Raw genomic sequence first — 23138 nt, 5'->3', positions numbered from 1 at the left:
TCCATTTTATGTCAATTTTTGTAGAAGTTATAGTTATGTTAAAAGTACTAGCGAATCTTCGAAAATAGGTCACTGAAGCGTTGAAGCGAGGGGCTGTGTCAAAAATAGTTCGAACTATAAGTCAATAGTCTGTCCCAATTAAGTTATTGCTTCCATCAATTTTTGATGATTTTTAAAAAAAATACACATACCTGTGAAAGAAATACAATTGAAATCGATGAAAGGGAATATATCCAAGATATCTTCATTGAACAAATATCCCTTTTCACTCATTAAATTTCACAGGAACGAAAACAATTTTCTTACGAAGATTTATAATGGTAAATGTTTACATCTTTTCTCCATTCGGAATACACTCGGTAGAGGGGGCGTTTCAAAACAAATAATCTGGACATTTTTTATATTAGTGGATGAACGTAGTTTGAGAACAAAGGTATTTACTATGATTGAAATATCAAGCAAAAAGTGGTGGCAGCAAAAACTCGGGACAGAGTGTAGAAGTATTTGATAAAGCATCACCCGTTTGATATAGCAAAGGTTATCACACGGGTAATATACACCACACGTGTGAGATAACTAATAAAGCGTTTTTTTCTTCAGAAAAGTCAAAAACGAAATTGTATGACTACAGAAAACCAACCCCAGAAAATTTAAGAAGAAGAAGAAATTACTGAGATAGACCCAGCCAAGAAGGATTTCCAGCCACAGAGGAAATGTAGGAACAACCAGCATTACTTCCTACAGCAGGATTCAACTTTTATTGCATATAAGTAAAACCCATGCATGATAACATTTCAGTTTTTTTGAATCCTTTGTACAACTAGATCCCCAATGTGGCCCCATCCTACTCCTCAAAATTTTGATTTTAACTAATTTAAATCCACACTATCTGAAGTTGCTTCACTTAAGTTACAGCTTTTATAGGCAAATGATTTTGTAGAAGATTTTAAGATTTTCTTTTTATATTCCTGCGTAAAAAATTGCCCCCCCCCCCCCCGTTGTGACGCCATCTACCCCCAGGGATCATAATTGAGCAAACTTGAATCTACACAACCTGAAACCTAACGATGCTTCCACACAAGTATCAGCTTTCCTGGTTGATAAGTTTTTGAGAAAAAGATTTTGACAGACTGTTCACTATATATACGCCTATGTAAAAATATGACCCCCCCCCCCCACTGTGGCCCCATCCTACCCCTGGGAGTCATGATTTTCAAAACTTTGAATCTACACGACCTGAGGATGCTTCCACACAAGTTTCAGCTTTCCTGGCTGATTGGTTTCTGAGAGGAATTTAAAAGATTTACTTTATATATTCCTTGTAAAATTCGCCCCCCCCCCCCCCATTGTGGGCCCGCCCTACCCCGGGAGTCATGATTTTCACAACTTTGCATCTTCACTACCTGAGGACGCTTCCACACAAGTTTCAGCTTTCCTGGCCAAATATGGTTCATGAGAAGAAGATTTTTAACGATTTACTCAATACTCCTTTGGGTACTCAGTATTCCTTTGTAAAATTCGACCCCCCCCCCCCCCCATTTTGGGCCCGCCCTATCCACGGGAGTCATGATTTTCACAATTTTGCATCTACACTACCTGAGGACGCTTCACATAAGTTTCAGCTTTCCTGTCCAAATGGTTCATGAGAAGAAGATTTTTAACGATTTACTCAATATACTGGTATTCCTTTGTAAAATCGACCCCCCCCCCCCCCATTGTGGACCCGCCCTACCCCTTGGAGTCATGATTTTCACAACTTTGAATCTACACTACCTGAGGACGCTTCCCCGTTAGTTTGAGCTTTTCTGGCTGATTGGTTTTAGGTTTTTGAGAAGAAGGTTTTTAAGGATTTAACCTATATATTCCTTTGTAAAATTCGACCTCCCCCCCATTGTGGGCCCGCCCTACCCCCTGGAGTCATGATTTTCACAACTTTGAATCACCACTACCTGAGGATGTCTCCAAACAAGTTTCAGCTTTCCTGGCCAAATGGTTCTTGAGAAGAAGATTTTTAAAGTCTTCTCAAAGATTTTCAATAATTCCTAATTATCTCCCCTTGTAAAAGGATGTGATCCTTAATTTTCACAACTTTGAATCCCCTTTGCTTAAGGGTGCATAGTGCCAAGTTTAGTTGAAATTGGTCCATCGGTTCTGGAGAAGATGTTGAAAATGTGAAAAGTTTACTGACAGATCTCCTTGGACTCAACATCAACACCAACGGCTGAACGGAGGACCCAAAGAAGAAGCTACAGAAAAATGGGCCATGGTCTCAAAATTCAACGAACAGTTTTTACTACACAATATGATACATCAAATAATCCCGGCTTTCAGTACTTCAATATTTTGATTATTTGATCGAGTTATGCAGATTTTTATGAATTTTGTTCAATTAGGATCCTAAGTAACTATGAATAACCGGCAAGCACAAAAATTTAACGGGCATCGCCGGATATGCCGGTGTTGCCTCTGTTGTCGATTGCTGGAACGCGCGTCGCCGGCGAGCGATTGTGGCAACGCAATATACCGTTGCCGATTAGGAGACAATATGGCGTCGAGGTTATTATGTTCTACAAATCCAATATTTCTAAAACTACCATTTGTCCTACTACATTGAAATATATTAAAACTGCAAATAGCCAAACTTTCTGGTTCACATTTTAGATAAGTATCAGTTTTAAGTTGCAATCGCCCTCGTTGGAGCATTGTAACGTTGCCAACAGTTCCATTTACGTCACCGTTTCCCGATAACGTCGCCGGCAAGGCAACGTTAATGGAAAGCACCCTTATTTTCAATATGATTTCAACTATCTGCCACCTTATTTATAAAGCTCTTCAAAAAACTTAAATTTTGGGGGGCAAAAAATGCATAATACCGCACATACTCCTTTGTAAAACGTCAATTGAAATCAATTTGATTTACACAGTTTTTGAAATTTCATTTAAAATAAATAATTTTAAAAGTAAATGGTTTTTTTTTCAAATCTATGTCGAACAGACATCGGTCAAACGAAATTTAGGGCGAACGGAAATTAGGGCGGACGTTGTCAAGGGCGAACGCAATATATTGCAAACGAACATACATTCGTTTGAATATCCAAAAAAAGTTTGTTCCGTGTCTGAAAAACCATACTCCTCAAATATGACCGTTTTGTTTACAAAACAGTAACAAATTCCATGCGCGGATCAAGAAAAATTTTCCAGGGGGGGGGGGGGATCCGAAGGATAATATTTGCGGTAATTTTACTAATATGTAAATTTAATCAATTTTCATTTTCCAGGGGAGGTCGGGATCCCTCCCCCTCTAGATCCGCGCATGAATTTGCTTTTATGTATACGTCCGCCTACGCAGAAGGCCTAAAATTTTGACTTAACTTTAGTCCAGTGCAAAGATGCGCACTTTGATAAAACGTAAATACCGGTATTCACACTAGTCCGGAACTTACGCCGGCGTAGAACTACAACTAGGCGTACAACCTACGATGAAACGGGCCCCAGCTGCAGGGCCAAATGTACATGTTTTGTGACCCTGAACTGTAGTAAACTGCAATTTTAAACTAAATCACCGCAATAGTTGTGTAAGAGCTCTCTCAATAATCGTTCCTTTTGTATTTTTTGTTTGTTTGTCGTTGCGTAAACTGTAACTACAATGTCTTGTCCATCGATGTTTTAAACATTATACATGTTCCCAATTTCATTAATTCAGCCATTTCAACGCACCAATTTAATTTGAGACAGTATTTATTTTGTTATAGTTTATTCCAAAGAATTCACAACATATACTGACAAAAAATATAACAAAAGACATTGCATTTTATTGAACAACAATGGATCAACGGAACGCTTACTGTTTTAAGTGTACATATACCTATAAACATACACCAAAAAATGCATTTTACGGCGCAAACCTGTTCAAATTTGGACTGATCAGTGATCAATAACCTATTTCGTAACTTACTCAGTCTGAAGAAGCAGTTATTTATCTCAAAATTCATCAAACAATATTTACTACTAATGTTGACACTTTACTTGGCGCAGACTCTCTCTCAAACACGCTAACCAAAATCGAATTCTTACATGTAAATTCACGTGCAGACATAGTCGCAATTTCACATGGAAACAAACCACTTTTTTTATTTTACGGAGCTGGTGATAATGTTTCAAAGATTTATTCTAAGTATTTAAGTGACGACAAATGCTATTAAACCTCTAATGGATTTCACGGCGTGTCAAACCAAATTTTCCCATTCATCTACATTTTGCAGCTAGCTTTTTTGTGAGGAAAAAAATTAGCACTATTTCAAAAGTCTGTTCAACCCATGCGATATTCTAGCACACGGCAATAGACATTGACTTCAGGTATCAGTGCTTAGATAAGCTGACTTGCGAGTTCGGTTCACGTCAGCTTAAAAAATGGTCAGTCTCCGAAAGTGAAACGTGCAGAGATGCCGTTTCCTATTTTAACCAAACTTCTATTATAAAACTATATAACAATCAAACGCAAAAATATGCAGCATCATGATTTAATAATACATTTAGATGTATGCAGGTCTGATATTATGATATATAATAATAAAAGACAATACAATTTTACATCCCTGAGAGGAAATAACGTTAACAGTTTGTTCAATAATTTACAGAGAATAAGATCTACAAAATCGGTCAAATACAGGTTTGCCAATATCACACATGCAGGTATGCCAATAAAACACATGTGGAATACTATAATAAGTTGAAAAATTAATTGGAACCCTAAAATTTTTCCAAAAATCTCTTCAACAATGATTTTTATGTTTAAAAAAGACCCTACTAGTAGCGTTCAATCTATAAATGCCCTGGTTAATTTAATAATGTAAACTAATTTACTTTACACATAATAAATTCTATCTACATATAAAACATGAATTAAACTAAATGAAAATATACATGTTGAACCATTTTAACAAGACCTTGGACTTTTGGTAGGATGTAACTTTCTTTTTTTTTTCTTTTTTTGCGTCAAATCAAGTTTAAAATGACGCTGGTTTCAAGTGAGATTGCGTAGTCGCAGCTCAAAAGCCAGGCAACTCTTTACGATTTGAAAGAGCCATGGCTGACTGGCCAGCAATGAAATAGACAGGCCTACGTTACAATGCTGTTTGACACTACTCCTGTTTAAATGGTTCTATCTGTACATGTACTATTATATGCATAACCGGACCTCTTAAAATTCTGTATAATTTAGGATTGATATACAGGAATAATTATGCTAGCAATAACTACCATAATTTGTATATGGCTGATAAATATTGGTAAAATTCATCGCTGAATTAGGAATTGTCTGTCTATTCCTTAATAAGGGAAGATAGTGTCATCCATTATGCAGCCAAGTAGTATGAAATTTATGATCATTTACTTACATCCATAAAGTATGATTCCCTTTATTTCTTATTCTAATTCATAGCTCTATATATAGAAAATGACATGACTGAAATCTACACGCCCCGTTTATCAATCAGTCGAAACTTTCAGCGACCCAAGGAAAATCACGGGACTGCACAAAAAAAAAATCATAATGATGTCAGCACTCAATAGAAGAGGATTTGGCTATTTCTTTTATTTAACGAGCTCATGCACATTGACAATAATTTAGTTGATTTTTCTTACTTTTTATGATCTTTATTAATTTGTTAAAAGAAAGATGTAAATATAAACAATAAAATGCTTTCTTTGATGATTCATGCTGGTTATGAGGGTAGCAATCATTGCAGAAAAAAAATTACATAACCCACGGTTTTTTTTTACAATTTCGCCAACTTCATATCCCGCATTAATCACAATAGTAAGGATTTTATTGTTTAAATATATGAGCTAACTTGATTAAGCAACCATACATACACGCCATTAAATTGCATATCATCAATAGATTAAGAAATTAAATAAAAAATTCTAAGACAATAACAAATTTGTAAAACTAAATATCATTCATATAATTCTGATTCAGAGAAAATTGAAATATACACAAAGGAATGTTTAAATAATGAATGCTCAAGGTAATAAAATATTGCAATCTAAATCATAATATTTACATATATCGCATATATCAAATATTGCTGAATCAAATTGATAAAAATATGAAGATAGCGATATGTGCAAAATGTTAATTTTGATTTTTCCATGATAATTGATTGTATAAAGCAACAACAAAGATCAAAACTTATTGACTGTGCCACAATAAAGTCCAAAGTTGTTTGCAATAAAATCAGTGACAAAATAACCACTAAATGGGTCATTTTAGATATAATCAGGTGTTACAATTCTTTTCTTTCTATTACTTTTATATTCCATTATAATCAATTTCAGATTAAGCCACACTCTCCAACAAGAAAGTAAAATTATACTAACACCTCAAGTAAGACTATGGGGGATATGCAACAAATTAAAAAATCACAAAACATAATACCAGTATTAATATCTTGAAAAACAAAAACAATGATGACTATTAAAAGAAACATGCTATGTTTAAAAATAGCACTAAACAAATTAAATAACAATTAATAAATAATGTTTGTAGAACATAATATTTGCTCATTTGCTCCTTTTCTTAACACAGGCACCTGATGTTATAATAAATATATTTTTCTCATAAAAATACACCCTCTACCAAGTACATGTACATGTATCATTAGGTAGAAGGTATAATTTTTGTATGAGAAAAATACAGGGCCTGAAACTTCAGGTTCCTGAGCCTTTTTTTCAAAATAAAAATTGTTGAGCAATCAATATGTAATTAACACAGATAATACTAAAAAGAAATCAAATGATCTTGTCAGACTTCTTCACCAAGTTCTTTTTCTTTAAATAAAAAAAGGACATTATATATATTGGTATGTTAAATAAAACATAACAATTCAAAATACACTATAGTCATGCAGTAAAATATGTCACCAAAGAATCCAGATACGGTTCTAGAAAAGAATAAAATTTAAAAGAGGTATAAATTATCTATCGTAGCACTAATAAACACACAGGTATAATACAGCCGTCTTGGCTTTATATTATAAATGCATAATTCACCTACATAGTATACTCCTGTTGGATCTGAAATGATACCAACATATCGGTATTATTTTTGATTGATTTAATAAACCATGTATAATTTTGGTAAAATAAAAAAATTTTAAGGCACATATAGCTGTTTTTAATAAAATAATTTATAATAAATAAAAGTGAAAGCAATTGTATATTTAACATACATGAAAACATGCTAATAATATTATATGGTTTGATCAAAGCAGCTAACTTTAAATAGGTTTATACATGTACATAACTATAAATTTACATTTTCAGCTGTCTTTGTCTGTTATAACATTACAGATCAATTTTGAAGCCAGTAATTTCATAAAGGATAAGCGACACTAAATGGGTGTGTCTTATAGCATACCCATAAAACGGTATGGGCTGCAGTGCATAGTAATACATAGCTACATGAAAAACTAGAGATGTTTGTGAAACACTTATGCCCCCCTCCCTTGGAAACATCCACAAAGAAAATGAGCGTAAACTGCAAATATTTGGAATTTTTATAAGTCCAAGGGGCATAACTCTGTCGGCAATTGCTCTATCATACCCAAAATCGAATTTGACCTAGATATTATCATGATAAACCTGTATACCAAATTTCATTTCAATATGTTTATCCTATGCAAAGTAAATGAGCAGAAACTGCAAATAACTCGAATTTTTCTAAGTCCAAGGGCCATAACTCTGTCGAAAATTGCTCTATCATACCCAAAATCGAACTTGACCTAGATATTATCATGATAAATCTGTATACCAATTTCATTTCAATATGTTCATCCTCTGTGAAAAAAATAAGCGGAAACTGCAAATAACTCAAATTTTTTTAAAGTCCAAATGCCATAACTCTGTTGAAAATTGCTCGATCCTACTTAATATCGAACATGACCTAGATATTATTTTGATAAACCTGTATACCAAATTTCATTTCAATATGTTTATCCTATGCAAAGTAAATGAGCAGAAACTGCAAATAACTCGAATTTCCAAGGGCCATAACGCTGTCAAAAATTGCTTGATCGAACCCAATATCGAACTTGACCTAGATGTTATCATGATTAACCTGTATACCAAATTTCATTTTAATATGTTTATCCTTTGCAAAGAAAATGAACAGAAACTGTTGGTGGACTGACAGACAGCAGCAAAGCAATATGCCCTCCCTTCTTTGAAGGGGGGGGCATAAATAGTGGTTTTAAAATGTTTTAAAGTGTAGAAATTGGAAATTATATCAATATAATATAATAAGGAATCATTGCTTTAATATTAAGAGGTGAAAATTTCAGTCGGAGAATGGTCAAATCAATCACAAAGCTCTTTGGGCTTTATTGGATTTGACCACGCCCACACCAATTGGTACTAATGCAATACATGTATAATTATCTCAAGATTTACACAGTAATTCTATGATTATCCAGTAATGATAATGGCACATTTTCAGTAATGTACATGGAAATCGAATTATCAATGATAACGTCACTTAACTGACAAGTACGGACCCACCTAAACCCACACAAGTTATATTTGAATCTACATTGTACATGCATATTGAAAATAAAATGCAGCAGTATTACTTAGAAGTGTATCCTATCCAAAAAAAAAAGTAAAGTACTGGTAACCCTCTGATCTAATTCCTTTCCTACGTTCAATATTTATGTTAATACCAATGGTATAAGATGAGGCACAGCTAGAAGATACACCATGAATACACATAACACACTTTTTGGATGACACTCAGGGCTGTTCTTCTGTCAATCACACAACATTTCCTGAGCCCTGGGAGCTATTTCTCCCCTGTTCTCTAGATGAAGTACGAAGCCTCAGGGATTGCTCCAGCGAATTCTGTTCATTATCAACATTCTCATCTGTAACATTCTCATCCAGCTGTCTTTTGGCAAATTCCAGGAACACCTTTAATAATTGAAGAGATGAAAAATAAGTGCAATTTCTCTCTGCTATGGCAGTATTAAAACAAGAGGCCCAGAGGCCACATCACTCACCTGAGCAAAAAATTAACAAAAGCTTTAGACTGTCTTTAGTGTATCAAATACAAAATATAAAGTAATAGTAGGGCATATCTTGACTTTCAAACATTTTCAAATTTTCCCCCAACATATTCTTATGTTAAACAACACGCTTCTTTTGTTCTTTCAGTTTTTGAGAATAAGATTTTTCTCTATTTATTCCAATGTAAAACTTCCATTAACCCCTTCCATTGAGGCCTTATCCTACCCCTGGGTATCATTATTTGTACAAACTTGAATCTACACTACTTGAGTACAAGACACAAGATCTAGCTTTTCTGACGAAAAAAGGTTGAGAAGATGTTTAAAAAAATACCAACAAATTTTCAATACTTATCTCTCCTTTTAAGAGGGCAGGACCCTAAATTCGAACCAAAAAAACTAGAATCCCCTTTGCCCCATTATGCTAAGTTTGGTTGAAATTGGTTTAGCAGTTTTGGAGAAGAAAAAGAAAATGTGAAAAGATGAAAACAATGACAGACAATGGACAAATTTTGATCAGAGATACTTACTTGAGCCTTTGGCTCAGGTGAGCTAAAAATTTGTGTGGTTTTTTTTTTTTAAATTGAAATCTAGCACCAATCTGCCTGAGATTACCATGTACAGTAATACATGGTTACAGTCTACATCATCAGCTAACTAAGAATTCATGCTTACAGAAAAGGCATTTATATACCAATAAATCTTAAAACAGTGAATTACTTTCAAAGCAATTCGGAAGTTTTCAAAGATTTTTCACCTTAAAAAAGATGCACAGTAATAAGACACTGTAATTTATCCAGTACTTTGCAAGCTAATCCAAACATATACTCAAAACAGAAGTTTATATCTTTTTTTTCACATCACTGATAGTACTACTGTAGGTATACCTGCTCTAAGGAGGACTGGCTGAAATTGTACTCTTCCATATCATGCGTCCGCTTGCCTGAAGAAAAATATGGACCAATGTAAATGGTTTAGAAAAGCTTGATTACAGTCAGTTTGTTTATTTTCATTTGTATCCCTTTTCAAAAATAAGTCTTAATTAAATGCTAACATCATAAAACAAAACATAGAACTTTTCGCTGACAAACCATGAGTCTCGATCATACCATATAATATTTGGCATACACAATTTGGCATACACAATATATAATTTTTTTTTTTAAAATCATTGAATTAAGCTGCAACTCATCTGCATACTGTTTGCATTGAACTGTTTAAATCAAAACATTCCCACCACCCCCACCTGCACCCCCATAAAAAAGAAGACATTTCCTGCATTACCTTCTTCTAGAGATGAGAAGACATGGGCGAGAGACTTGACATTGTTCCTGGGTATTTTATACTGAGCTCTCAGTCCAAATCTCTCCACAATCACAGCATCAGGGAACATGGAGAAGACATATTCCTCGAGCTTGTTCATTCTCTGCTCCACTGAATCTTGGGTCTCGTGGGCAATTCCTGCCTTCAACTTCACTTCCAGTATGTATCCACTTCCAAACTTGTTTTTCAAATGTTGAGTTGGTCCAAGACATCTACCAAAATTTTATGGGTTTATATCAACATTGTTTATCAGGACAGCCAAGTTACAGGTAGATCACTTTATAAATTTAATTCATATATAATGTAGTTTATACCAGTTTCCTTCATTTACATCATATCTCCTTGAATACATGTTTGGTATAAAGCTCCTTACTTTATTTTGAACTAGAGTATGTTTCAGTGAAACCTAATTAATCTTTGATCCTTGAGGCATGAGAAATTATGATAAATGAGGTGATTTTGTTGTAAGACATAAAAGACTACAATATTCAAGTAGATTTTTTAACTCACTCAAGCTTTCCATTGACCATGATTCCGACTCTTGAACAGAGGGCGTCTGCTTCCTCCATGTAGTGGGTGGTCAAAATGGCTCCCCTATCTTTGTTCTGGAAACTATTGGTAATGGTATCCCTGGAACAAGACCAATAGGTCAAAGGTCAGAACATTAACAGCACTGGTATGTTTCTGTCAAAATATCTGGTAGGGCTTATTAACAGGGCTAGATGGTCATTGCCATTTTTAGGATATATTTATCTCCTTCAGAAGGAGAGCTATATATAAAGATATAGTAAAATGTTCTCAAATTCAATGTGCAAATATTGGGAATTTATCAGTACATAACAATAGTTTATGGCTTAAAAAACCACAACAAAATTTGTCAGGAAGATCTGATGGCAAATTCAGTAAAGCCATCCAGCCTCATTATTAAGAACATCATTTTTTTGTAATTGAAGAAACATAATCAAAATACTTATATTAAGGGCTTATATGAGCAATTAGTAGTTGCAGTAGCAGGCATGAGGATGTAAATAATTTATAAAAAAAAAAATAGGGATTCCATGACAATTAGATATCTGTACCAAAGGAATCTTTTGGAGGCAGGGTCCATTCCTGTTGAAGGCTCATCTAGGAGGACTATTCTGGGCTTTCCTAGCATACTTATGGCATAGCTCAACTGGAAAAAAATTGAGAAAGTTTAAAAAATTGTTTTGTACGGTATAAATTTATTTTTCTTTATAATATACCTCAGTCTATGAGGACTGTTTGTGCTGATAACATTTAAAAATTCAAAGCCCTCAAGATCTGCTCTATTTAAAGAGTATACTTTTAACTGCAAATGGTGCTTCATTCATTAAAGTTTACTAAAAATGCACAGTTGGACCATATTCCCTATCATTTATCATCTAAAACTGACCATTGTACTTACGAAAGAAAAGATTATTGCAATTCAAGTTTGTGTTGTTTAGGATAAACTCTTTATGTTCATTTCTAAAAAAATAACACATATGTACTACATGTACCAGAATATACACTGTACATGTACATGTACATTTGATTATTTTTTGCCAAAAGTTATCTTCAATGTCTTAAAAACCTCGTTCGAATTTTTGCAACCAGGTACTAGAAATGACAATCTCTGAGATAGTTACCTTTCTCTTGGTTCCCCCTGACAGTTTCTTGGAACGTTTGTTTGCATGCTCCTGTACCTTCAGCTGCTCAATAAACCTGAGAAACAACAAAATATCTGTGAGCCAATGCTCACTAGTGATACCCCCGCTCTGATGTGAATATGCAAAATAAGCAAAGTCGACATTTAACAGAAAGCTGGCATCCGATTGGTACAGAAATATATCCCACAATATAGCATGCCTAAACAAATAGTGTGTTAAAATTTCAAGCATCTGCGATAAATAGTTGCTGAGAAATTTTTGACGGAAATTTGTTTGAAAATTTTGGCTAAAAATAAACAAAGTCGTCATTTAACAGGAAGTTGATGTCCGATTGGTACAAAAATATATCCCACAATACGGCATGCCTTTACAAACACTGTGTAAAAATTTCAAGCATCTGCGATAAATAGCTGCTGAGAAATCTTTGACGGAAATTTGTTTGAAAATTTTGGCTAAAAATAAACAAAGTCATCATTTCACAGGTAGTTTGACGTCCGATTGATTCAAAAATATATCCCACAATATGGCATGCCTATACAAATACTGTGTTAAAATTTCAAGCATCTGCGATAAACAGTTGCTGAGAATTCTTTGAAGAAAATTTGTTTGAAAATTTTGGTTAAAAAATAAGCAAAGTCGTCATTTAACAGGAAGTTGGCGTCCGATTGGTACAAAAATATATCCCACGATATGGCATGCCTTAACAAACACTGTGTTAAAATTTCAAGCATCTGCGATAAATAGTTGCTGAGATAAATGCGACAGAAATTTTTGTTACGGACGGACAGACAGACGGACGGATGGACAGACGGACAGACAGACAGACAGACAGACACACAAGGGTAAAACAGTATACCCCCTCTCCTTCGGAGCGGGGGTATAATAAAACACTTCGTTCTCAACATTACAGAGTCTCCATCCATCCAACCCCTCATTATTAAAAAAACAACGCTTTTAAAAATATTCATTTCTGGTTAAAAGTAAGTGTTAGTACGAAGTGTATTATGAAAGTGAGGCAATTTCATTTACAAGATTTAGCAGACAATGTTAGGAAGATGGAAAACGATAGAAAACTTTAAAATGTTAATTTGTGATAATTTTCTCTGTTTTTAGTTATTTTAGTACATTTACTCCTTTTACCCTTACCATTCTGCAAGGTCATTGACTTTGTCCTCCTGCACACCTCTAATGGTGGCATACAGCACCAGGTGCTCCTTCAGCGTCATCAGCTCCTCGAGGGCATCGTGCTGAGGGCAGTAGCCCATGACCTGGAAAGCCTCAGACATGCTTGACTGAATATCATGTCCTCCAACTACAACCTACAAGCAGAGAATGTACAGCATACTCAATCAACAATAGCAAGACAGATATGTTAATACTTGATATCAACATCTTTGGGCTACATCAAATTTGAATGACAAACTGGTTGCTGTCAAATTAAAATCAAATATAGGACATCATTCTAACCACAGAAAAATAAATTTCATCAGTTTCATGTACAATGTCATAACTTTGCCCATATAATGTCCCAACAAGTAAAGTTTTAATTGCAACAAAAATAAATATAACTTGATATAGTAACTGATTTGGCTTTTAATAAAATAAAAACTGAAACAATGCTTTGAGAATATGAAATTAATCAGAACTTAAAGCAATATGAGCTGCAATTTTCATGCTGAAATTTCTTTTTATGAAAATGTTTTTTTCTACTAAATTGACAAAAATATCATGGATTTTAAAGTTCTGTCAGTCATATTTTTATTGGAAAAGCCGTAAAGAAGCCTTAATTGAAGCAAAATTGTCCTGTCCTGTACAAAAATTGATCTGCTTTATATTCCTTAGAAGAGAAATCTTTCTTCTGACAAAATTAACGATTCTTTCAAATTTTATTTATCACAAGAGTTTAAGTTACATGCAGACTTATCATACTAGCAGATTTTTCAGCAAAAATCAAATTATAAAAAATACAGCTCATATTGCTTTAAAACTCTTTACTTGTCATTTTTTCCATTACTTTTTCTTAATTCCAAAAAAAATCAAAACCACCTGCAAATGAAAATAAAGACAGCTTACCCGTCCTCTAGTGGGCCCAATCTCTGCTACAATCATGTTAATCACTGTTGTTTTCCCGGCCCCGTTAGGTCCCAACAACCCAAATACCTCTCCATCATCAACGGCAAACGAGGCGTTTCTGACAGCCGTCTTTATTTCGTCTTTCTGGCCTTTCTTACAGCATTTACGCTGGCTTTTATTTTTCTGAAATTCTTTCCTCAGGTTTTCAGCTATTGCAACTGGTTTCTATGAATTTCAAATAAAATTTTACTTGCAAATCAATGGAAAATACATGTAGGTACGAGTTTTGCATACTTAAAAATATTAATTCAGACACAAAAAAACAAAAACAGGATTGTCTGTCATTTATATTTTAAAATTTATTTATGTGAGAAAAAAAACTGTCATGTACTGAACATTGCTTCATGATCAATTGAAATACTGGTAAACATATACTAGCTAAAATTAATACTTACACTAATATTATTTTTGTTGAATATGTCCTTGACCCTTTCCCTTTCAGCCTTGACATCATCATCCTCATTGTCAATAATGTCTGTATTTGTGTGGGGCACTGTGATTTCTTGTTGATGACAAGGAAATGCGTCCTTGACATCCCCCCCTGTATGTTTGATGTCCAGCATTCTCAACAGCATGGAAATGATCACCAAATCAAAAAGACACTGTAAAGTTCAAATTATTGAAATATTGAAATACAGGTATTATGCTTGCATTTTTGCAGCTTAAAGTGGTAGGGACATCTGTCGATATTAATGTGGATACAAGTACATTATAATCAAGATATTTTCATCAGATTAAAATTGCCAAATTTTACAATATTTGACCCCCTCAATTTTTTTTTTTACATTTTTCGGAAAGGTTAAATTTATGATTCGAACAGGTGACTTACAGATTCGTTAAGTAGAAATGTAGGAAACTGAAAAAATTAGTACATCTTAAACAATTACCTGCCCAGGTACGTACCAAAGATATATGGTTGGAAAATAATGTGTTTACAAATATTTGGATTTAAAAAAAAAAAAATCATCATTTTATTATGCAGGATTAATATACCGGTATATACTCACGATGAGGTAGGTGTACACGAGATTATTTTCCATTTTGAAATAATCTGCATCATCAACAGTACTAAGCATATAAAAGGTTTTGACTCGGTATACCTGAAGCAAAACAACATCAAACAATATTAATGGGGAGAGAGAGAGAGAGAGAGAGAGAGAGAGAGAGAGAGAGAGAGAGAGAGAGAGAGCATTGTTAGAAATCCACAGTCAGTCTCGCTGAAGTTCTCTAAGTTAATCGAGACCAACCGTGGGTTTCCAACGACGGAGAGAAAGACATGTATTTATTAATTTGACATTTCAGTGATTTATGGTACTGAACAAAAAAATCTTACTTTATCAATATAGTACAATCCTCCAAAAATGATGTAGGGTGGATCAATGATGGAGAAGACAATGTGAAGCGCTCGGGCAATTTTTTCAAGAGCAAACATGTCCAACATAGACACTGCAGTATACGGCAATAAACCAAGCTGAAAAAAAAAATCTTGTAAATGAATGGGAGTTCCACATGTTTCTCACTAATATGATTATAGATATACCATGGGTTTTTCAGCATTGTGCTCATAGTGAATAATGTAATGATAAGGAGAAACAAAATTTGCTTCTCTGAAAATTTACCATAAATATAGTCAGCCAGATCGTCAGTCAGATGCCTGATGAAATGTGAATAGATAAGATGAGCTCACTTGAGCTTTTAGCTCAGTTCAGCTAAAGACCATGCAGCAAATAAAAAATACAGCTCACGAACAATACGTACAAAGATAAATATTGTCAGGATGAACTGCTGGGCCGTAACAGATTTCTGGAACATGTAGGAAGCGAAATAGGAGAACAGGACAGCCACTGGGATGTAAAACAGGACCAGCAGTATCAGAGAACCTACAGCCCCGGCACTGCTTAAACTATCCAGCTGTAAACAAAATTAAGTACAAAATTCAAAGCATGAACAATTCAAAGCTTTAAAAAAGATATACTGTATACAGGGAAATATTCACCCCTTTTTTTTTTTTTACCCATTTGGCCTTCGTTGTCAGCAGACGAATTTAGGACTGAATTCCAATGTGTCAAATTATCTCTCTTAGAATACGACTATGTATGGGCGAATTCAAGACTGGGCGAAACTGTTTGCAAGTGTAAAAGGGCAAAAACTTTCAGGGCGAAAATAACCCTGTATACAGTAAGAATTGTCCCCCTTTCTCCCAATTTCAATCCCCAAAACACTTCATGTCCTATTTTGCTACGTAGTTAAGTAAATCAGAAATTAAAGCAATGAATAAGTAAAAAAATTATGCCGTTGTGCAAAAAACTCTTAAAATACTTATAAAATGAACTGTCACTCCAGGGTAGAATTCATTTCAAAGTTAATTCTTACATCACTATAGACAGAAAAGAAGACAAGCACAAGTCCATATCTGATACAAATTATTAGCTATAAAATTGAAGTCATTTATCTAGTGGCCCAATCAAGTGAGCCAATATCAAATTTTATTTTCTGTCTCTATGTTTTTGATGATTGGATAATCAACTAATTTTCCAGAAAATGTATTGGTGAATGTGCTAATCAAGATGTGTCTTCGCTAAAATCACTTGTATCAACATATCAAGATGTGCTAAAATCACTTGTATCAACATATCAAGATGTGCTAAGATCACTCGTATCAACATATCAAGATTGGCTAAAATCACTCATATCAACATACCTGTATGATAAGTACAACGATTACACAGAGGATTCCTGGGAAGCTGAACTTGACAATGTCCACCACCAGGTGGGTCCCCCAGTACATCCAGAAGCTCACCCCCGCCACACGCAGCTGGGTCCGCACCTTTGTCTGAAACACAAAGAAGAACCAAATTATCACATTTAAATCATTGTAAGAAATTAATGAAACACCTCAGGGAAATCTTTGTCCATTCTTAAGCTGATTTATAGGCATATAATAATACAGTTATAATAACAGAAGCATATTATTGGATACTTAAAAGTATTCTAAAATTGAAATTAAATCAATCATGAACTTGGTAAGTTTTTGATTTTCTAACTTTAGCTTCTAATAGGAATTTAAAATTATATGACCATATCAACCAAATTATTAGCATACTTTATATTATGCTTTATTTTTATGCTAATGTGTTTTAATGCATGCAGGTATTTTACACTAAAATTTTCCTATTAAGAAGTTCTGAACATGAATGTTAGGTTCTTAAGAACCATTTTGTAAAAAATCTTGGGTTATAATATGTATAAAATACATATACTGTGGAATCATAATTAATTTCGTGGGGGCCAATTTTCATGGATTGTAGGATTTTTGCTTATTCTTCGGGATGTAATTTCGTGGATGCGTCGGTTTTCAGTTTCAATAGGAACACTAAATATTTTATAATTAGTTTTTGTGGAAGATGTAAATTCATGGGTGCGGGCTACCCACGAATACCACAAAAATTGAGCCACCTTGAATTTTAATGATTCCATAGTATATAAAATTAAATTCAAAGTCAAAATTTTACGTACAAAAAACCTTCAATGTCAATATTAATTAAAAAAATACATGTATTTTAAAATGTTGTTTCAATCTGAATATTCCTCTGCATATGATGATGACTCCATTATAGACCTAATGGTGATATTTTGTTTTTATAGCTTTAGTTTTAAGAGCAACATTCCTCACTTCTCAGACAAATTTACCTCCCTATCTTTGACCATGTAAATAGCAAAAGTTGGAGCAACAGCAATGAATGCCATTCCGATCAGGATGATGGAGGAAAAGGCGCCATTGTTGAACCGGTTTTGGCCGGAATCTGCGGTCCACGGCAAGTTGGTTGTAGAAATGACCTGGGCTGTAGAACCAGTCTTGTTGGCTTGCAAACTTAGAATGGAGTTGGTGAGGGCATTGATGAGCATCGGGATGCTGTAAGTTGCCGAGGCATTGTAGAAGATGGTAAAAGCTCCGTCAAACTGTAAAAGATGAGAGGGAGTCAGGGTTGATAAATTTGTTCCTTTAACACAGAGGATAGCAATCACAATATTATATATCACCCAAAATTAATATCTAGGTTGTCAGGTCAAACATTTCAAACATAATGCAGCAGGCATTATGTATTTTATTTTTATTTGCAAAGAGGATTAACTTTTTTTTCATGTTCTTACTTTAAATTGAAAAAAAATTGCGTTATCTTCCTTTAAAATATGGCAATAAATAAGTAAATCAAAGCCGCACCATTTGACCCAATGTGGTTGTGCCTAGGAAGACATTAAAGCTGATTTAGCCCAATTACTAAATAAATGTTCGAGATAAGCAGAAAAAATTGCCTACAGTGTATCTTGGCAGTCTGGATCTGATTGTCAGGTATTGATTGGAGGTCATCTTAACATAACCTTTACTCACTAAATAACGTGATTCAACAGTTTTGCATTAAATTGCCAGAATATAAGATTGAATTTTTTATCATAGTTTAATTCATTTAGTTTACATCTGTCCGAAATAAAAAAGCTAGATTTTAAAATCCGCAAGATGTGCTTCTCCCAATTTCATGTGAATATTAATTCCTTACGTTTAATTAGGAATCTACAGTAAACTGCCCGGTTTTTATCTACCAATGTTTATACATGTACATGAAAGTAATTTGCTCTATGCTTATATGAAGAATTAAGAATCACCTTGGGAGGGGTTCCAGACTCTTGTAGCTGAGAAACCTTCATGCCAGCATAATGTGGTGCAATGCTTAATAGATTGGAGGAGTCCGAGAAACCGTCAGTGTAATAGAAGCTGTTGATGAGACTGGTCCACTCCGAACTTGTTGGTGAACCTATCAAAAATATGAGGAAAAGAAACTAACTTAGCTACACATTCTGAAATGCAGAAACTCTGTAAAATAAAAAAAAACAAGATTGGTGATGCCCCTGCTCTGATGTAAATATAAAAAATGGCAAAGTTGACATTAAACAGTAAGTTGATATCAAATTTGTGTAAAAATAAATCCCAACAAATAGTATGTCTAACCAAAGAGTCTATTAAAATTTCAAACATCTGCGATTATAAGTTGCTGAGAAATCTTTGAAAAAATTTGTTTGAAAATTTATGCTAATTAATACCGGTAGTTGCTGAGAAAAATGTGACAGAAATTTGTTATGTTTATCATGAATCAAAATTGATTGTTCCTGGCTGACTTAAAAATTGCTAAAAGTATGTTTTACAGTACATGCAACAATGTAATTTATATGAGTATCTTTATATGCAATACTGCACATGTATAATTCAGTTAAATTTTTTCTTTCTAAAGGAAATCATTCAAATAATCAAAGTACTGAAAGTACTGGAAAGCGCTAAACCGGGATGATGGTGTTAAATCACACCGAATATTATGAAAATACATACATGTATAAAGAATCATATTTGAATCGGGGTTTGTTCGTTATTGTAAAATTTCACTTACTCAGAATTAAAATGATATAGAATTTGGATATGCCATAGTTATAGAATACACAGATCTGTTTAATGATTAAAGCATGCTGTCGTGTTACAGTGAAAACAGAATGCTGATGACTTTCAAAAAAATCATAACCACAGCATTTAATGTAAGCAATTTTATGTAAGTGTTTCTCTATTTTTGAAGCATAATATGTTTTATCAATTTGACTGTAAATCAAAGTTTCCAATTTACAAATTATAATAATCTGCCTTAAAGCATGTTTACAAAGATCATGATTGATTTTAAAATTTTAGAACAAATGTATCTGCATGCAGGATAACTTGAAGATATTAAATTTTCCCTACTGCATAGTTTTAAGTTCTCCCGAGTACGACTTCTCCAGGGTACGACTTCTTTAGCATCCGCCAGTAGGTGGCGGTATTTCGGAAATGCGAAAACGAAAGTGAAAGTAGGATAAGAAATCTGGCGACAAAAAAGCGCTGCAGCTATGCTTAGCGCTTTAAAAATACCGATTTGTCAATCTATAGGAGTAGTTTGGAGATGGTTACCTTTAACAGATATCACTTGATCATTTCATTATTGAAGTTGATGATCATAAAAAAAGAGCTGGGTCACATACCATCTGAATTATTCAGTAATAAACCTGGGACGGCTGATGGAAAAAGCTTGGACCTGGCATAGGATGGTAGGCCCTGGAGACTGATGGGCGTCGGCTTACTATCGTACGTTACATTCGAAGAAGTCTTGTTCACAACCAATCCAATGATAACGAAAATCACTGGTAACACCAGCGAGAATACTAGATTGGCCTTGTTGCGGAAATTCAGAAGGATCCACATTTTCACCATGGCCTTGAACTGGCGTTTGGAGAGATTTTCGGTCTGCTTTTCAAGGTCTAGTAAATCCGTGCCTATGGTGACTTGAGTGTGGCAGGTGTCGCCGACCGTGAGTGGGCTGACTCTATTGTGGGGGAAATGTCCGTTCTCGTCCTCAATGGCCGGCTCTGTCCGTTCATTAAGTTTCTTGGATACATCATCCTCCTCTGGAAATTAAAACTGGTTATCTGATTCTAAATTCTATTTGTCATGAAAAAACATTATTCAATAATTCCTTAACATTTATTGCATTCAAGAGCATGTTAGATTAGACATTTTTACATGCAATTTTACAGAAAGATAAATTAATTTAATGAAAGAAAGAGTGCTCCCCCATTACTGGTACTTAACAGAGCTACACATAATGAATGGCAGGGTTTGCATACACAAATAAGTTTGATTTTAAAATGGGCTTAACTCTGAAGAAAACATCACATCAAAAACTTCAAGCAATAAGTCTACATACTGTAATTTCATCAATATTCGTTGAATACCAATTTTCGTGGATTTCGTTGTTAAGTTGATCCATGAAATTAAATGTTCATTGAAGTTCAATTTCAACTAACTTTTTTGTATTGAAAGGATCATTTGCCACGAAATTACGTATCCTTGAAAATGTGATTTTCAAAAAATCCACGAAAATTGATACCCATGAAAATTAATGAAACCACAGTATCTATTCATTTGCCTTGAACTTGAAACTTCAATCTACACTACCTGAGGGGAATTTTGAACAACAACAAAATTCTACATTCAAAAGGCCAAAACTAAAAAAAAATCAAGGATTCCAAATTTTCAGGTAATTATATGCTGATCAATTAAAATTTATGTCCTAAATACCTACATGTACATAGTTTCTTGAAATTTGGTGCAGTAATTTATGATGAGTTGCACTTACAAACTGTTCATATTCAAAATACGTCAAAATTCTAGGTTCAAATGGGCCGAAATTTCCCAAACAATTATGGAATTGGAATTTCCTGTAAATGCACATCTACACATTATGTCCTTAATACCTACTAAGTTTTTTGAAAAAATTAGACCCCTTACAACTTGTTGCATGAGGTATAATCAGTTTTTTTATTTTCATTTCAACAAATGTTCACTATCTTAGCTGAAGCACTGATCTTTCGAGATATAATTTGCTTTCCAACTACGTTTCATTTTAACAACAGAACTCTAAGTTTTAAATTTCATTTTACTATGTGAGGAATCATCTTACCAAAAGATTTTATCTTGGAAATTAACTATTAAAACTTAATTTTTTCAAATCAAATGAAGGACAAATCGGTCAAGAAAATTAAGAACTTGTTTTTGTGCATCCTAAAGATACTTTTTAAAATAAGATTAAAAAATTCCATGAAAAAAGTAAAAAGGAGAAAACTTTCACACTACTGTCATCTCTGTACTTCAGCGTGGTTAACAGAATGTTGTTACAAATTATTTCTCAAAGCAAAATTTATATTGAAATTGATAATAAATGGTGAGGCAGATAAAAAGGAATGCAGAATTTTACCTAGCTTCATGAATACTTCCTCTAGGGATGTCATGGAAACCCCATAGGACTTGATCCCAAGGGATTCAGCTTTACTGGACATTCCTGATGTACTCTCCATATCACTGAATAGGGCTAGAGAGGTAGAAAAGAGTTAAAATAGATGTAGAATCACTTGAGACTAGCTCTGACTTAAAAACTTCCTATAAGTACGGTAGCCATACAGGCAGGGTAGAGCTTTATTTACCTGAGAACTGACGACCTTGGTTAAGGGGGAGGGTGTAGGATATTTACCTGAGAACTGACTGACTTGGTTAAGGGGGAAAGTGTAGGTTGACCAGTATTTACCTGAGAACTGACTGACTTGGTTAAGGGGGAGGGTGCAGGATAGAGCTTTATTTACCTGAGAACTGACTGACTTGGTTCAGGGGGAGGGTGTATTATAGACCAGTATTTACCTGAGTACTGACTGACTTGGTTCAGGGGGAGGGTGTATTATAGACCAGTATTTACCTGAGTACTGACTGACTTGGTTCAGGGGGAGGGTGTATTATAGACCAGTATTTACCTGAGTACTGACTGACTTGGTTCAGGGGGAGGGTGTATTATAGACCAGTATTTACCTGAGAACTGACTGACTTGGTTCAGGGGGAGGGTGTATTATAGACCAGTATTTACCTGAGTACTGACTGACTTGGTTCAGGGGGAGGGTGTATTATAGACCAGTATTTACCTGAGAACTGACTGACTTGGTTCAGGGGGAGGGTGTAGGAGAGTTCTTTGCCGTGCACTCGTGTGAACTCTGCTCCCTCTACATGCCCTCTGACAAAGTCTGTGACATTACTCTCCTTGCAATTAGGCTCCACAACCATGCTAAAAAATCAAAGTCAACAGATTTATATAGCGCATAGTTTAACGTAGCCATGCTAAAAAATGAGGTCAACAGATTTATATAGTGTACACTTATTAGGCCTACAGTGTATAGATTGACATTTTGGTTCACCATTTCATCTTATTTCTGGAGTTGGTAAACACACTTTAGGAAATCAATGAACTACTACTGAAGCCAAAAAAATTGTTGTACTGGTTCTCAGGCCAAAAATTTTTAAAAAAATTCTTTTTACATAATTATTTTCATCTTAACT

General features: G+C 34.3%; 1 protein-coding gene across 1 annotated transcript in view; it reads right to left on the bottom strand.

Moving 5' to 3' along the window:
* Positions 1–4504: 4504 nt before the first annotated feature.
* Positions 4505–23138, bottom strand: part of LOC105334794 (cholesterol transporter ABCA5) — a 28134-nt gene continuing 9500 nt past the window's right edge. The window contains exons 15-32 of the mRNA XM_011438369.4: positions 22727–22866; positions 22015–22128; positions 20243–20665; positions 18851–18999; positions 17879–18148; positions 16890–17021; positions 15947–16099; positions 15522–15659; positions 15196–15288; positions 14584–14790; positions 14129–14353; positions 13202–13374; positions 12035–12110; positions 11465–11559; positions 10896–11015; positions 10347–10597; positions 9950–10005; positions 4505–8967 (exon numbers count right to left, since the gene is read on the bottom strand). Coding sequence (XP_011436671.3) covers positions 8812–8967; positions 9950–10005; positions 10347–10597; positions 10896–11015; positions 11465–11559; positions 12035–12110; positions 13202–13374; positions 14129–14353; positions 14584–14790; positions 15196–15288; positions 15522–15659; positions 15947–16099; positions 16890–17021; positions 17879–18148; positions 18851–18999; positions 20243–20665; positions 22015–22128; positions 22727–22866 — 2971 coding nt within the window. The 3' untranslated portion in view covers positions 4505–8811. The remainder of the gene's footprint in view (positions 8968–9949; positions 10006–10346; positions 10598–10895; positions 11016–11464; positions 11560–12034; positions 12111–13201; positions 13375–14128; positions 14354–14583; positions 14791–15195; positions 15289–15521; positions 15660–15946; positions 16100–16889; positions 17022–17878; positions 18149–18850; positions 19000–20242; positions 20666–22014; positions 22129–22726; positions 22867–23138) is intronic.

The sequence above is a fragment of the Magallana gigas genome, chromosome 7, assembly GCF_963853765.1.
Source record: "Magallana gigas chromosome 7, xbMagGiga1.1, whole genome shotgun sequence".
NCBI classification, from domain to species: Eukaryota; Metazoa; Mollusca; class Bivalvia; order Ostreida; family Ostreidae; genus Magallana; species Magallana gigas.
This window is presented reverse-complemented; position numbering and strand designations above follow the sequence as displayed.